The sequence below is a fragment of the Ctenopharyngodon idella genome, chromosome 10 (genome assembly GCF_019924925.1).
Source record: "Ctenopharyngodon idella isolate HZGC_01 chromosome 10, HZGC01, whole genome shotgun sequence".
In the NCBI taxonomy this organism is placed as follows: domain Eukaryota; kingdom Metazoa; phylum Chordata; class Actinopteri; order Cypriniformes; family Xenocyprididae; genus Ctenopharyngodon; species Ctenopharyngodon idella.
This window is the reverse complement of record NC_067229.1, coordinates 12334429-12350786: the sequence shown is the minus strand read 5'-3', so window position 1 is coordinate 12350786 and position 16358 is coordinate 12334429. Positions and strand designations below refer to the sequence as shown.

At 38.2% G+C, this 16358-nt stretch overlaps 1 protein-coding gene across 2 annotated transcripts in view; it reads right to left on the bottom strand.

The window, feature by feature from the left end:
• The window catches only part of ncanb (neurocan b), a 126233-nt gene that overhangs the window by 64406 nt on the left and 45469 nt on the right, over positions 1 to 16358 (bottom strand). For both annotated transcript variants that reach the window (XM_051910685.1, XM_051910684.1), the window contains exons 3-8: positions 14412 to 14804; positions 10987 to 11161; positions 9585 to 9712; positions 8387 to 8680; positions 7283 to 8047; positions 2669 to 3748 (exon numbers count right to left, since the gene is read on the bottom strand). In XM_051910685.1, coding sequence (XP_051766645.1) covers positions 2669 to 3748; positions 7283 to 8047; positions 8387 to 8680; positions 9585 to 9712; positions 10987 to 11161; positions 14412 to 14804 — 2835 coding nt within the window. The remainder of the gene's footprint in view (positions 1 to 2668; positions 3749 to 7282; positions 8048 to 8386; positions 8681 to 9584; positions 9713 to 10986; positions 11162 to 14411; positions 14805 to 16358) is intronic.

Sequence of the window (16358 nt, the reverse complement as noted above, 5' to 3'; positions counted from 1 at the left end):
AGTCTTGCTCAGAGTTTCAAAAACAGTAGCACACAATCGGTTGCAAATTAAGTACATGATAAAAGAATTAAGTATGTGGTATATGCGAAATAAAATAAAATAAAATAAAATAAAATAAAACTGTGGATTTTATTTTATTTTTGCACTAAATAATTCATTTATTAACCTACTCAAAAATAATGTAGGTCTGTATGTAGTACTTGTGTGTGAGTTTGTTAAGGCACCTGTCTGTCCCATAAAGGCTGATGAATATGTCTGTTTACATGTATATCATGCTTTATTAAAATGAATATGCTTTAATAAAAAAAAAAAAATGGCAACACTTTACAATAAGGTTCATTAGTTAAACATTAGTTAATGTATTAACTAACATGAACTAACCATGAGCAATACATTTGTCACTGTATTTACTAATCTTCGTTAACATTAGTTAATGAAAATACAGTTGTTCATTGTTTGTTCATGTTAGTTCACAGTGCATTAACTAATGTTAACAAGATTTTAATAATGTATTAGTAAATGTTGAAATTAACATTAACAAAGATTCATAAATGCTGTATAAGTGCAGTTCATTATTAGTTCATGTTAACTAATGTAGTTAACTAATGAACCTTATTGTAAAGTGTTACCAAAAAATATATATAAAATAAAAATTAAAAAAAATAAAAATTCACAGTAATTCAGTTATTAACCCGAAGAATAAAACAGTGTGGGTCTGTAAGAGCGTATGTAGTATATGTGTGTGAGTCTGTAGAGTGCACCTGTCTGTCGCACAAAGACCGATGAACATGTCTGTTTCCATGTGCAAACAGCTCCAAGCCGTGTCAGCGAGAGTGATGGAACAGCAAAGTCACATAAGACACAGCACCTCCTCGTCTTATCGCAGAGCGACGTGCTTCCCTAATTAAGGGCAGGCCGGTCTGGTGCTGGTGTTATGACTACCGTGACGGCGGCTATTTTTCAAAAACCACTTCTCTGATGCCTAAAAGGCCTCGGGGGAGGCAGAGAACAGCAGCCTCTCCACCGGCAGATCATTGATTAAAAAGGCTTATGAACTTCCACCTGCGCTGGAGGAAAAGGAGGACAAACAGGACTCTTTGCTCTCTGTGCTCAAAAGCAACCAGGTTTTTGGATAGAAATCCTCTGGCAAAAATCCACTCAAATGCTAGTTTCTTCCTGAGCTGCACTGTCAGTTGAAAACAGTTGTTGGAGAGGTCTGTTTTGTCATGTCTGTTGCCATGCAATCCAAAGTTTTTCATAGTTTTTATATGCTAAACATTCAAAGCTCTGCAGCAATTATTTTTTTAAACAGACAGACAAAATCTAACCTTGAAAAACCTTTTGTTCTGTTGTTATATACTTTAAAATGTATCAAAAGCAGGAAAATGTCTGTGTGGTCAGGTTAACTGATTCATTCTTTTGTATACTTACATGTCTGTTTACATTCATTCCATGCCAGAGGTCTATAAAGCTGCTTTCAAGATCATTACTTTGTTTGCTGAAGTGCGTTTCTGGGGTCTTGGACCCTTGAAACTCCCACCCTAAGAAATCGATTTGAACAAGGGGAGGTTGAGCTTATATATAGAGCACCATTTTAAACATGCATATATTCTCGAGTGAGACTAGAGTCAATTACTGAACACATCTACTGGCTTCTGTCAACATTGATTTGTTTTAGACTAAGATCTCTGCCTTACCGAGAATCTCTAATTGCACTGGCCCTAACCCTCTAATTACTCTGAGGCTGCAGCAATTTAGCTCTTTGCAATTTGTTTGTTTACCACTCAAAAAAAAAAAAAGAAAAGAAAAGAAAAGAAAAGAAAAAAAGAACAAAAGAGAGAAATACAGATTGAAAGAAAGTATGGAAGCACTAAGGATAGAATTTAAAAAACTAAAGAACAAAAGAATGTAAGAAAGACAGGAATAATTGAAGAAAAAAATAAATTAACAAAAGGAAGAAATAAACTAGCAAAAGGAAGAAAAAAAACAAAAGAAAGAACAAAAACGAATTGAGAAGCAAAATAAGTGAGTGAACGAAAAAACAAAAGAAGGAAATATAGAGTGAAAGTAATAATGGAAGAAAGAATTAAAGAAATAAACAAAGAAACAGAGAATGAATGAAAGTATGAGAAGAAAGCAAGAAAGAATACAAAAAATGAAAGCGCAAAAGAGAAAAAGGGTGAAAGAAATAATGTTAGAAAGAATGTAATAATGAACAAAGAATGGAAGAAAAATAAAATGAAAGAATGGGCAAAAGAAAGAACTAAAGAAAGAAAGAAAGAAAGAAAGAGGAAAAATGAAAAATGAAAGAGCAAAAAAGGGTGAAAGGAAAGAAAGAATGGACAAAAAGAAAGTAAATGAACGAAAGGAAGGAATAAACTGAAAAAGAAAGAAATGCAGTGCAAATGACAGAATGGTAGAAAGAAACAAGTGAAAAAAGAAAGAACAAAGAGAAATAAAAAGCAAAATAAAGAATGAACAATAATGAATGGAAGAAAAAGAACAAAAGAATGAGCAAAAGAAAAAAGAAACACGATAGAATGGAAAAACAAAAGACAGAGTAATGCATTAAACAAACAAACCTCAGAACACTTAAATGTTGTTCATGTTGTGAACAGGCCTTTAGATTCTGCACTTCTACCAACAACACAACTGAAGACTGATTTACCTGAACTTCTGGAGGGGCTGTTTTTCCATCCAGCCGCAGTTGTGTTTGTGGTGTCTTTCTCTGGACTTCCTGTGGTCTGGGATGAAGGCTCCTCCATAGGAACCGGTTTGGATGTTATCCAGCCATGAGCCCCCACAAACGACTCCGACCCTCCTGACCTGGACTCAGCCTGATGCGAAGCATTGTTTGGATCTGGACTTGTTGGCTGAACCGTAGGTCCAGCTTGGGTCGTTGGTATCGTAGGAACTTTCGGTTGTGGAGTATCTACTTCCTCTTGAACCACAGGTAACCACGTGCTGGAAATGGCTGGATCTGGAGTACACAAAATGTCTTCGGTAGTGGTTTCTTCTCCAGACTGGAAAGGGGGGATCCTATTGGTTGACGTAATTGCTAGCTCGACCTTGCTGGGAACGACAGGACTTGATGTGGTAGGCATGTTGTAAGTGTGCACTTCCGGTGCCCTGGTCAACTCTACATCTTGCTTCCGTTTAACGAAAGGCACATTGACTTTGTTCGAGGGATTGTTTTTGCGCTTTTCAATAGGCCGATGGACGTACGCAATTTCCCCCCTGGCTTCCTCAGCTGTGCTGGCCGGTTCCATGTGCTTAGGTTCAGAAGAACTGGACGCACCAGTAGGTTGAGTCGTCTGGAGACTCGTAAGCTGCCATTTGACAGTGGTCTCCAGCGGGATGCCGTGGTCATCGGATCCTTTCATTTGGCTGTCATGGGTGAATGGTATGTCTTTCCCTCCACTTCCCTCTGCATCTTTTTCATCCTCTGCAGATAATGACGGCAGAGGACCTTTGGGAATAGGATAACTGTCCTCGTTCAAATCTTTCCCTTCCCCGGAGAAGTTCTCAGGGTTGTTCCTGGAGACAGGAATGGTCATAATCTCCAAAACGCCCCTTTTGGCTTCCATTGGACTGCTTGTTTGAGTTATGAAATGCCTATTATTGCTTGGGGCGACTTTCAAGGACTTTAGCGCCCAAATTTGTTGGCTGCTCCTCATTGAACCGAAGCTTTTAGATGCTGAAGGACTTGAAGAAAGAGTCGGATCTGCTGTTCCGGATCCAATTGCTCCTGCAGGGATGACAAGACTCTGTGATTAACATAGCTAGGGAGGAGATTGTTTCATTTAAATATATGTTTAATTAGCGGGCAAAATATGCTAACTCCCGCCCCAGAACTATGGTAATTAACTTTAATGCGTGCAGCTCGATATAGAACTGTCATTATTTATCCGTCAATGCCCTGGAGATATCCAGCAATTAATCTATCGGTCTCAACACACCTATCTTTTAATCAAACCCGTTTCAAAGGAAAAATGAACTACAAGCGTAGCTAAAATGACCTTTACTTTCTTCCCAGAGGGTAACATTTGACTCCCGGCTGAAACGGGGATGAAATGTACATTCGTTTTGAAAGCAATCCAGGTAATAAGGCTTTTTCTCTTTATGTTGCCCTGGCACAAAGAACTCGTTCATCAAGCACCTGTCCAGTGCCGGTAATTCCCGATTCTTTCTAACAGTAAATCTTAGCAAAATAAGACACAAATCATTACGTTCAAAAAGCAAATAGATATTGATTTTTGTAACGAAGTGTGCAATAAAATAAAAATGCCGCAAGCACTTGACTCATTATTATTATTACGTCATTAAGCATACTGCAGTACTAAACCAATCCTCAGTCCTAAACAAAGATTTCGCTGGCTGTGTGGAAGAGGTGTTTGGTTAGCTTAAGTATTTACTTTAAAACTTGTGCATGGATAATTCAGATATCTGCTTAGGTAACATGATTTGCCTTAAAGGAAACAAGCAACGCTTAGTGTTTAAGCCACGAGAATAGATATTCACAGACCATATGTTCGGTACACACCATGAAATATTAAATGATAATGAATAATTCAGGACTCTGCTGTTGCAGTGTCACATAGACGTGGTGCAATTTACATAACCAAGTAATTGAGCAGTTAATGATATGAATAACTGATTACTCTCTGCCATCACACGACTGTGATGGTATTAAACATGTCCAAGTGATGTATAAAAGCAGTTACTTAAATAGATTCATCCATTAAAACAAGACTGGATTTAACAATGGGAAAATTACCTATAAACAGTGCCCCCCCCCCAATTTGTTGGTGATTTTTAGTCACAGTTTTGTGATATAAAGTTGCATTGTGATATATACAGTCCCAGTTATGAGAAAAAGTCCTAACTGTGAGCTATAGTTGCAATTGTGAGAAATAATTAATGTTCCGATTTTGAGATACAAAGTCACATTTATGAGATATAAAGTCACAATTGGGAGATATAAAGTCCCAGTTAGGAGAAAAAGTCACAATTTGGAGACACAAAAGCCCAAATTATAAGGCAATTGTAAGATATAAAGTCCCAACAGTAAAGACAAAATTATGAGACATAAAACCACAATTGTGAGATATTGGTTTGTTATGTTGTGATTTATGCAATGACATTTATGCATTTTTTGGTTTAAGTGTGCAAATACTTGAATATGTCCACTTATACAGTGGAAATATACCTCAAGCATCTGGAGACTCAACAAAATATATACTTGAACACATTGTTCTATAGCAGGGTTCCTCAAATCCGGTCCTGGAGGGCCACTGCCCTGCAGAGTTTAGCTCAAGCCCTGTGATTTTCTAGTGATCCTGAAGACCTTGATTAGTTTGCTGCCCTGTTCAGGTGTGTTTGATCAGGGTTGGAGCTAAACTCTGCAGGGCATTGGCCCTTCAGGGCAAGATTTGAGGAACCCTGTTCTATAGGATGTATGCATTTCAGAGTTTCTTCATAGCACAGATTTATCCGTATACAATTTTTTGAGGAACTCAAAGGACATGGGCAGCGAGTTTACATAAGAGACGGTTGGATATTCTGAATTCTCTACAGTCTCCATGTAATGAAATCCGAAACAAGGGGAGAGGTGGAGCGGCATGCAGCGAAGGGTGAAATAGCCAGTGAATCTGAACTCTGCTAAATGACCTCTGCTGGAGGAAAAATGAACGGAAAGAGCCTGATTCAGTCCAGATAGTCCTTTCACACACACTCTTTGTCCCTGACGATGATCAAGCCTCGTATAATTGGGAGAGACTTGGAGTTTGTGACGTGCCTGCGGTTTTCGGCCAAAGCACATTAATTAGATTCGGATGTAAATAATGCATGCTGACTAAAGCTGGATTTTCACCCGGCATTAAACATTAATGTTCCCTGTTGAATTTGGTTCACGGGGAGGATATTTGTACTGATGATGCCTTGAGAATGGACTGCTGCCAAAACCCATCGTGCTAAAATGACACCGGTTAGACATGCTTCAATCCCAGCCTAAGGCTCGCAATGGTCTAAATTTTCAGAGGTTGGATCTCATTTTGCTTTCTCCTACTATGCAGCTTTACTTGGCATGGATATGACAGACATTGATATCCATTAAAAGCCCTAGAGCAGGAAGCAGGAATACATCTCAGCACTGTGACCTCTACAGCGACCCTCCAACTCTCGTATTCCAAAGAACGAGCCATGTTGGCAACCTTCCTTTTCGATGGCTGCGCCTAAAGAACCAACTGCTGCCATATTGTTTTTCTTCAGAAACAATGAAAAATTCAACCGTAAGTTGTTGTAGAACATAGTATGCTGAGGGCATTTTTGGACCAAGTGGACGCTATATTTGAAGGCTAGAAGTACAGTTCGTTCATTGGTGTACCTGGGTTCAAATGAAGAAATACTGCAAAAACATCCTTCCAGTAATTTACAGCGAATAAAAAAAACTAATGTAGGACATTAAGACAGTATGACATTTTGAACAGACTGTACTGCTTGCCTTGAAAGCCTTGTTTTCATTCATGACAAATTAAGTAGAGTGTTTTTTGTTCTATTCACTTGCATTCATGAGTTTCTTCAACTACGGTCACCTTTAGACTTAAACACAGTTTTCATACTCTCACTTTTGTTTTTTTAATTTCTATACTAACAAATTTGTTCTTTATAGAGGAAATGACACCACAACTGAGGGACAGACATAAATTAAAATAGAAAAGAATAATATAAAATTATATTCACACAATAAATATTCTACTTTATGTTTATTTCAATATATGTTTGGATTATCAGAATGTTAAACGTACTCATTCATTATGATTGATTTTCATATTTTAAGATTGAAAATTTGCAACTGGGAAACAGCTAAACAAAAGCTATTTAAACAAGTCTTCTAAAAGTAGAAAAAATAAATTAGGAAGGTATGGAAAGATTATGGTTTTAATATGACCTTGATATTACAAAAAGAAAAAGTCTATGAACTTTTAATAAAAATCAACCCATGGGACATAAAGTTGAAGAAACACCCTTATACCCCCCAATGACCTACAGGAGACCTAAATATAAGACTGACCTGGGAAATCAACAATAGAGGAAACTCTAGTTTCACATCACCCAGTTCTATGTAATACACGTTTAAAATAATACAAAATGTAATTAAGCCCTACTTGGAGTAAATTAAGCACATGCATCACCTTAGACAAACTTCAATTAAGAAGAGAAGTCTTGAATAATGTTATATACTTAAACTCTTGTGCATAAATTCTGAATGAGCCTGTCGTACCTTTGGATGGTCCGGTGAAACTGTCTGTGAAGGCCTGTGAATATGGATGATCCATATGAGAATTGCTTGGACTCTTTATCTCCTGCTGTGCAGCCATTAGGACCACCTCCTTCTCCTGCTCCAGGAGCTCTTCTTCTGGATCTGATGAGGAAGGGTCATATGAATGTCCCTTAGTATTTGGCTCCACAATGGCATTATCAGCACCTCCTTTGCTTGTTTTCCCTCTACTTGGCTTCGTCCTGGCAGGTGGGACCATTTCTGAGGTTCCTCTGTAGAGACTGGACTCTGTGGCTGGTATTTGAGGCTCTCCAGTCCCGGTCCAGTACCGAAATGGCTTCATGATTGTGTTCACAAAGTTGGAAATGACGCTGTTGCTGGTCTGAGCTTGCGTAGAGGAGGAAGGCGCAGTTGAGGATGGGTCAGGAGATACATAGGGACCATCGGGATCATCGGTTTCCTCTTTCGCTGAACCTCCTTGAAGGTTCTCCTGCTTCTCCACAGCATCTTTGGGATCGTCTTCCCAGTCTACAGACCTTTCTTCAGGTTCAAGATGGATTACAACATGCTCCTCTGAGATTTCTGAAGATTCGTTGTTTATGATGGACTTGAAATCTTCCTTCTCCAGATCGACCAGACCGGTCCAAGTTGAAGGTTCAGGGAAGACTCCGTTTCTTTGGAGCTGCACCTCTTCAGCGCTTGAAGAGCTCAAAGTGGAGTTTTCTAGAGTCATGTGGAGTATCGCCGCCTGCTCTTCAAAATTCTTCTCTGAAGGAGTAAGATAGTCTCATTATTGGCAGCACTGACAGAAAAAAACTACAAAGCAGATATCTGTACGGAAGTCCGTGAAATGAATTTAACCTAAGCCTCATTTTATTCATTTTTCAGATTTTTTCGTGAAACTCTTGATGTTACGGGTATAAATTATTCTGAAATAAGCTACCAAAATTATATATACCAGATGTAAGAGAATTCTTTATGAAACTTTTAAAGTGGAAAAGAAAGCTTCTTCAACTCATCACTGAGGTCAAAAAAACGAAAAGAAAAAGACATTTGTATGAATATATGCCTGTACAGAAACAGAGAAAGGCCACTAGATCAACAAACCTTGATAGCAGTAGGCATCAAAGAGATCAGTAGTGTCTGGGAAGCCGGTGCGGTTGGGGTTGTGGTAAACGGTCCGTACTCCTGGTTCATCCCCTCCGCAGTTACGCCGGGGCACGTTGATTGGATAACGCACGCTGCCGTCGGCTAGCCAACCGGGGTCGCAGCGGTCTAGACCACCCTGCCAGGCCAGGTAAAGTTGCCCGACTGTGGCTAGTTGAGCTCCCAGAATGTGGCAGTGAGTGGAGGCAGATGCCAGGCTCAACTTCTCCGGCACACTGGTGTGGAATACTTCACCTGGAGAGACAGGAAAGACGGAGAGCACATACTATGTATAAGTGCTTATTCCCCATAAGACTGCTGCTGTTTGCAACATGTGAACTATAGATAAAGCTTATTAATTAATTGTATATATATAAAATTGTTTACAGAATCTAAGCATTGAAACAGGTGATTGCAAGATTTAGGAAAGACTTAGTATTGTTCACTTATTATATTATTTTATTTATTACTATTTATAAATTTTTTTCTAGTGTGAAGTTAAATACTGAAGTGCTTTTAAGGGAAAGTGGTGTTTAATTATTTTCACAATAGCAAAGTTATTACTTTAAAACACTAACAGAACTGGGGGGGAAATTAAAGCAAAAAATTTTTTTTTGCCCAAAATCTCTTTTTAAAACTTTATATTAAGTACTTTGTATATCATTTATCTTCTATACTTGTACCACTTCCATTCTTGTGTATTTTGTACTTGTGTATTATTAAAATTGTATTTTCTTATTTCTCTTCCTTATTCTAAACTGGATGTTTGTATTGTATTGTTCTGTATTGAAAAGTACAAAATAAAATAAAATATTATTATTATTTACATAATTTTATATTATTTTTTTATGTTTTGTCAATTAAAAAAAATATGCCAGGCATTAAACTTTAAAGACGGTTTGGAATAATACATAGCAGGAGACAGGACTGTCATTCCTGCCTGAAACACATGGATGTGCACTTTAAAAAGAGACCATGTTATACTGTACCCATTGTGGCATAAACCATTGGGCTGAGCTGAAAGTATGGTGACCTACTTAGATGTCCTGGGAGTTGAGACACAAGCAGGTACATGCATCTACGACGTCTGAGGCTCATGAGGACATTTAAAGACACAGTTTTTGGATGACTGAGCTGTAACTGAAGGCATCTGTGATACCTTGCAGGCTGTTGGCAAAGCAGTACACATCAAACATCTCATCGGGGGCTCGGCTGCCGTAGTTCCTTACGCCAGGTGAGTCCTCCCTGTCGCCGTAGCAGCCAGGCCGAGGGGACTGGATGGGATACCTGGGTAGGGAGCCAAAATAAACCAGGAATTATTTCCAAAGAGGGGAGGAGTGAGTAAGATAAACTGTGCAATTACTCGAAAGCGCATCGATTTGGAAGGCGCAGGGGTGCCGGCTAAAGTCTGATTAAGAGATTATACACGGCACTCCAGGGTTTCCGAAGAGAAATAGCAATGGGGGTTCTTGCACAGCCCAAATATTGAAGTCAGTTATATAAAACCATTAAAACAGCCCACATATTTTCCATCCCAGTCTAGAGATCTCTGATGTCTCCATACGCTTGCGCTAATTGCACGTTTGCGTCTTCACTGATGTGTAGCCAAGCTTCTCTGGAGATGGCCCAATTAGAGTTCTTCCAGGCAGGGAGGGAAAAACTCGCTCACGCTTTTATTCGGTGAGGGCTGGGCTTCGCGGCTCAATTACGAGCTGACAATATGCAGTAGATATGAATGTTGAAATCAATAGCCGCCTGACGTTCAGCCATGGAAAAGTGGCAAGCCTGAAGAAATGGGACTGTAATACAGTCAATACATAATAGATATTACGATTAATTAGAACGGCTGATTATTAAATCGCTTTGAGCCCAGGATTCCTTCGGAAGAAAGCTGCGTTATTCTTTTTCATGCCAGGGGGACCAATTTATCTGCAAGGCAGCTAATATTTTTTGTCTAATATGTTCAGATCTACAAAGTGATAGATTTAGAAGTGACATTAAAAGGAAGATTAAGAGATTCGCTGGGGAACAGAATTATGTAAACATGTTCAAAGACCTCTTTACTGCCAAATATGTGAAAGTTTCTGAATCTGGTCAGCAAAATTGAAGGACTCAAGTGTAAAGTAAATCTATCTTTTTAAAACTTTTTATCATATACCTTGTATACTATTTATGTTATAGACCTGTAACCTTTGTAAACTGTATTATTTTTTTTTTTCATTTTTAATGTTGCAACCATAATAAATATAATACTGGACTTTGTCAAGTTAAAAATAAAATGAAATAAAATTAAAAAAATTAAATAAAAATAAATAAAAACATTCAATAAAATTGTCACGTTGGAAAAAAAAGAAAAAAGAATATTCAATAAAATATTATAAATACACTAAAGAAAATGTTAAAAATATTAAAATATTAAATAATTAATAAAAAATAAAAATAAATTAATGTTACAATTCGGAACAGAATTACACAACCACATTCAAAGACATCTTAAATACTAAAAATACATGCATGTTTTCGATTCTGGTTCACAAAAAACTGACTAATCTTGTTCTGACCTCACAGTCTGGTCCGACAGCCAACCGGCATCGCAGTTGTCGTATCCGTCATCAAAAGTGGCCTGCAGCTGGGCCGGTGTTGCAATGTTAGCAGAGTTCTCCACACAAACTCGTTTGGCATCTGAGAAGGACAACGCGTAGCGGTCGTGGGGCGCGCGGTAATGGAAAACCACTCCTGTGTGGGAGAAAACAGAGAGTGAAGTGCATGATGGGAACTATACCTGTACATAAATTATTTCCCCAATGAAAAGCAATTATAGGTTTAACTCTTGAGATTCGCTAAATGGCTTTATTTCCTGAATTTCACTTTCAATCCTACTTTTCCGCCATTCCTCAATCCTCTGAGAATGACAACAGACAGGAACATAGTACAAAAGAAGTGAGAAATGAGATCCCAGCACCAGTTCTTTGACCAGTTAGAGGACGGGCTTCCAGTCCGCTGTACAAAGAAATGAGATTCCTGGGATTGCTTTTGAACTGTCCGTCTGCTATTCCCATTTCACATCGGTTTGGAGTCCTTTTCGTCCTCTACTCCAAACTCCACGTCTATAACCTCCACTGTCAGCTGCCATCCCGCAAGAACGAACAAACGTGAAAGGGACAAAGGAAAATCCTCAAAGATAGGTGGGCCAATTTATGGCGAAACACTTCAGACAACGTCTTGAGGGGAAAGATTTTAGTCTCCTGAGCAATACAACCCGTTTCTTACCCAACCGTGCCAGCTACGCATGACGCCCCACTTCAAAGGGGCATGGGAGAAAGACGTCTCTTTCGTTTTTTATTTGCTTCCTTCCTTTTTTCGTCCACTTCTCTTTTTTTGCTTCCCACTGGAGTTTAGGACAGGCTCTGAGCTTTTAAAAATATTCACTGTCTACGACAAACATCTGGGGATGAGATATGTGGGACTCTCGTCCACTGAGGGATGCTGCATCTTATTAAAAAAAGGGGTCAGAATTTCCACATCTCATTTCCTGAAGACATAATCTGAGAAGGGTCAGATATATGACCAGTTAGCTAAACTGTTTTTTTAATTGTTTGTAAAATATCACAGAATATTTCTGTAGATTAGCAAAAATTCACTCATTTATTGTGTTAGATAATGCAGCCTTTGTTTAATTAATACAAAATTATTAAATTAATTAGACTGCACCTTTGTGCATTTAAATTATTTCACGATTACGGAATAAAAAAAAAAAATCGAGAATATTTTCTGAGGACGTAACACGGTTATTGCGATTTCCATTAAAGCTTGCAACAGTAATAGGAATTTTGTTTTAATTGGTGAGCCTGAGCTAATTAACCATTCAAACTCACATAGGAGGAGGTTTCTGTTTTGACAAAAAGTACATGAGTATCTGCTTGTATAGTATCAATAATGCACTGGAATCTCGTAATGCATTTTTAAAGGATTAGTTCACATCAGAATTAAAATTTCCTGATAATTCACTCACCCCCATGTCTTCCAAGATGTTTATTTCTTTCTTTCTTCAGTCGAAAAGAAATTAAGGTTTTTGAGGAAAACATTCCAGCATTTTTCTACATATAGTGGACTTCACTGGGGTACAACAGGTTGAATGTCCAAATTGCATTTTCAATGCAGCTTCAAAGGGCTCTACACAATCCCAGCCAAGGAATAAGGGTCTTGTCTAGCAAAACGATCTGTCATTTTCTAAAAAAATAAAATAAAAAATAATTTATTTTTAGCCCTACCGTGGTACTTCCACCTACGTCACGTGTGACCTTTCTAATGTGATTATGTAATGCGTGGTGCATCGCAGAGCAGTGCAAGACAAGCATTTGTGGTTAAAAAGTATATAATTTTTATTTTTTTTTAGAAAATGACTGATCGTTTCACTAGATAAGACTCTTATTCCTCGGCTGGGATCGTGTAGAGCGCGTTGAAACTGCAGTGAAACTACAATTTGGACCTTTAACCCGTTATACCTTTTGTTTTTTATATTTTTGTTTTATATTTACATTACTTTTATTATAATTTTTATTACATTAGCTTACATTTACACATTCAGTGAAATTTTGCAAATCTAGAATGATCATCTACTTTTGCCTTTAAAAAAAATGACTGACTTAAAGTGTTAGTTCACCCAAAAATGAAAATTCTGTCATTACTCACCCTCATGTCGTCCCAAACCCGTAAGACCTTCGTTCATCTTCAGAACACAAATTAAGATATTTTTTGATGAAATCCGAGAGGTATATGACTTGTCCATAGACAGCAATATAATTAACACTTTCAAGGTCCAGAAAGGTACTAAAGACATCGCTAAAACAAACAGCGTGACTGCAGTGGTTCAAACTTAATTTTATGAAGCGACGAGAATACTTTTTGTGTGCAAAAACAAAACAAAAATAACGACTTTATTCATTTATGTCATTATCCTTACGCAGGTGACGCAGTAAGCACAGTGAAGGCTTCCGTGTTTATGTCCAAATGTTGGCTCAGTAATGGCCAAAGCTGCACACATGGGCAGCACGACGCATGCGTATGATTCTGACGCAGGAGCCAGCCAATAATGCTTTGGACATAAACAACGTATGAGAATGACACAGAAGAGAAGATATTGTTGAATAAAGTCATTAGTTTTGTTTTGTTTTTGCGAACAAAAAGTGTTCTCGTCGCTTCATAAAATTAATGTTGAACCACTGCAGTCATGTCGACTGTTTTAACGATGTCTTTAGTACCTTTCTGGACCTTAAAAGTGTTAATTATATTGCTGTCTATGGACAAGTCATATACCTCTCAATGTGACTACAGTGGTTTAACCAATCAAAAATATCTTAATTTGTGTTACGAAGATGAACGAAGGTCTTACAGGTGTGGAACGACATGAGGGTGAATAATTAATGACAGAATTTTCATTTTTGGGTGAACTAACCCTTTAACTGGAGTGTCATTACTGCAGTGCATTTAGCACCTGGTTAAACCAGTTTGCTTAGTAAACAAGATGCAGGATTTTGCACTGAAATGCACGTAAAAATGCTGTTTGATGAATTCGCCCCATGCACATTTCCGCTCCACAGCCTCGTGTGAATGCAAGCACTGCAGTGCATATTGGCAGCGAATGAAGTCTGACTAACTTCATCAAGGTTTTGGCAGGAATCTGAGCATGCAGAAAATGCAGCAGCTGTTTGATCCATGCCTCCTTGGTCTGATCTGATGGAAAAAGTCACCAGATGTGCAGGAAAACCAATCCAGGACTGTAATTACACCAGTTTTTCAGATTAAATAATATATCAAGTCATTCAGCGAGAGCGTTTCACTCAGAGGCCTGCAAAACCACTGAAAAAGTTAATTGCGAGACAAGTTTTGCACAAAACACAAGCGTTAAGAAGAAAGAAGTCAACTGTGAATCTAATTACTATAATCACAGCTGCGTGGATTAGCATTCCGTGGAGCGCTACATTACCCGTGACCTGAAGAGGCACTGTATCTTGTTCGTCATTAATGCCGACCACGACCTCACAGCGGTACATTCCCGAGTCGCTGGATCTCAGGCCTGTCAGAACCAAGCTGGCGTTGTAGCGGTTCTCCGTGTACCCCGGCAAGGTGACGCGACCCTGGAAGGCTTTCTTCACCTTTATTATATTGTCTTTAGCCACCAGAATAGATTGCTGCTTTTGTAGGCCGTCCGCGCCACGTTGACCCCACAGTTTGGTCCATTTGATGCGGGGCGGTTCGTGAGAAGGACTCGGGCGCAGGGTGAAAACACATGGCAGGAGGGCCGTACCCGACAGAGGCTCCTGGACCCTCTGGTGAGTCACTTTACGCATGTTAACCACAGTGTCACAGCTCACTGTGCCTGAGGAAAGAGGAAAACAACAAAACTGATCATATTTAAGCATTTTAATGAATAGTTTCTCAATAGGCACAATAATAAACGTGAGGCTGCAGTTCAAAACTGGAATCAGTAGGAAATAACCAAGAAATAAACATAATATAGCAAAATATAGCAAAATATAAAGTATAAAAAAATATATATATATATAAAAAAACTTACTAATAAATAGGCTCCTTCTATATCTTTTTTTAAAAAAAGCAAACAACATGGCTGGGTTTGGATGAAAAAATGTATCACGGTTTCCAGAAAAATAGCACAACTGTTTTCAACACTGATAATAATAGGAAATGTTTCTTGAGCAGCAAATCAGCATATTAGAATGATAATCCATATTAGAATATTTTAAAATATATTAAAATAGAAAACGGTAAATGGTAATAGTATTTCACAATACTACTGTTTTTACTGTATTGTATATCAAATAAATGAAGCCTTGGTAAACATGTAGACACATCTTTCAAAAATATAAAAAAATCTTACCAACCCCAAACTTTTGAATGGTAGTGTATCCTGTTTATATAATATATTACTTTCTACTATCAATAAAAGTAGGCAAAATACAGATTTGTGCTGTTCAAGAGAGACATACAAAGTTATTTAGCTAAAATCAATATTAATACATTATACAATAGTAAACAATTCATTATTTTTACTCTCCTTATTTACAGTATGACTTATAAATTCAGCAAACACTGGCAGCAGTATAACCGCACAGGCAAATGGAGTTATTTCACTAGTAATAATCCTTTTTGCCTCAGAGGTGAAAAAAAATAAAAATAAAAATCAATAGGAGACATGAGCAAAAAGGGGGTTGATGCATAGACGGAAAACGCCAAGCACAGCACACTATAACGGTTCTTTCTCATCCCCAAGTGAAACGCAATTCCTATTATGTACACTTGCATCATAGCTTATCACAAAGCAATGCAGCGCCCAGTCATCGTTCTCACTTGCATATGGGGAGGTGAGAATATAATTGCTGCAAGACAGATTGAATGAATGACATGAGGTACAGCGGAGGAAGAGAGGGTGCCGACTATTCCGAGCGAGAGCGCAAAAATTCATTGATTTATTTTCATTAGAGTGGGCTTTTGCCCAGCACCTCATGTCTGGCCTTGCCCTGCCGTTATTTGATTTGATTTAAATGTAAAGAATGGAGTCTTCTAACAGCACAGGGAAATTTCATCTCTCCCAGCCCAACAACTCCCCACCATAATTACGCAGAGAGATTGGGAAGCTGAGTGCAGGGGGTGACTCTATCCTGACTTTAAAGGGCTTTTTCATTTACTTCAGCTATTTTAGAGTATGGATATATTTCATAAGTGGTATGAATGCCAAAAGGAGTTGGGGCTGGAAATTAACAAGGTTTTTGGGGCAAAAATGCCACTAAAATGAACAAAAATGCCCCCCAGTTTCAAGATAAGGGGGCAAAAAATGACCCCACACAATTAAGTTAGATCTATTATGGCTGTCACGATTAAAATGAAATGTGAAATGAATGAAAAGTGATTGAGG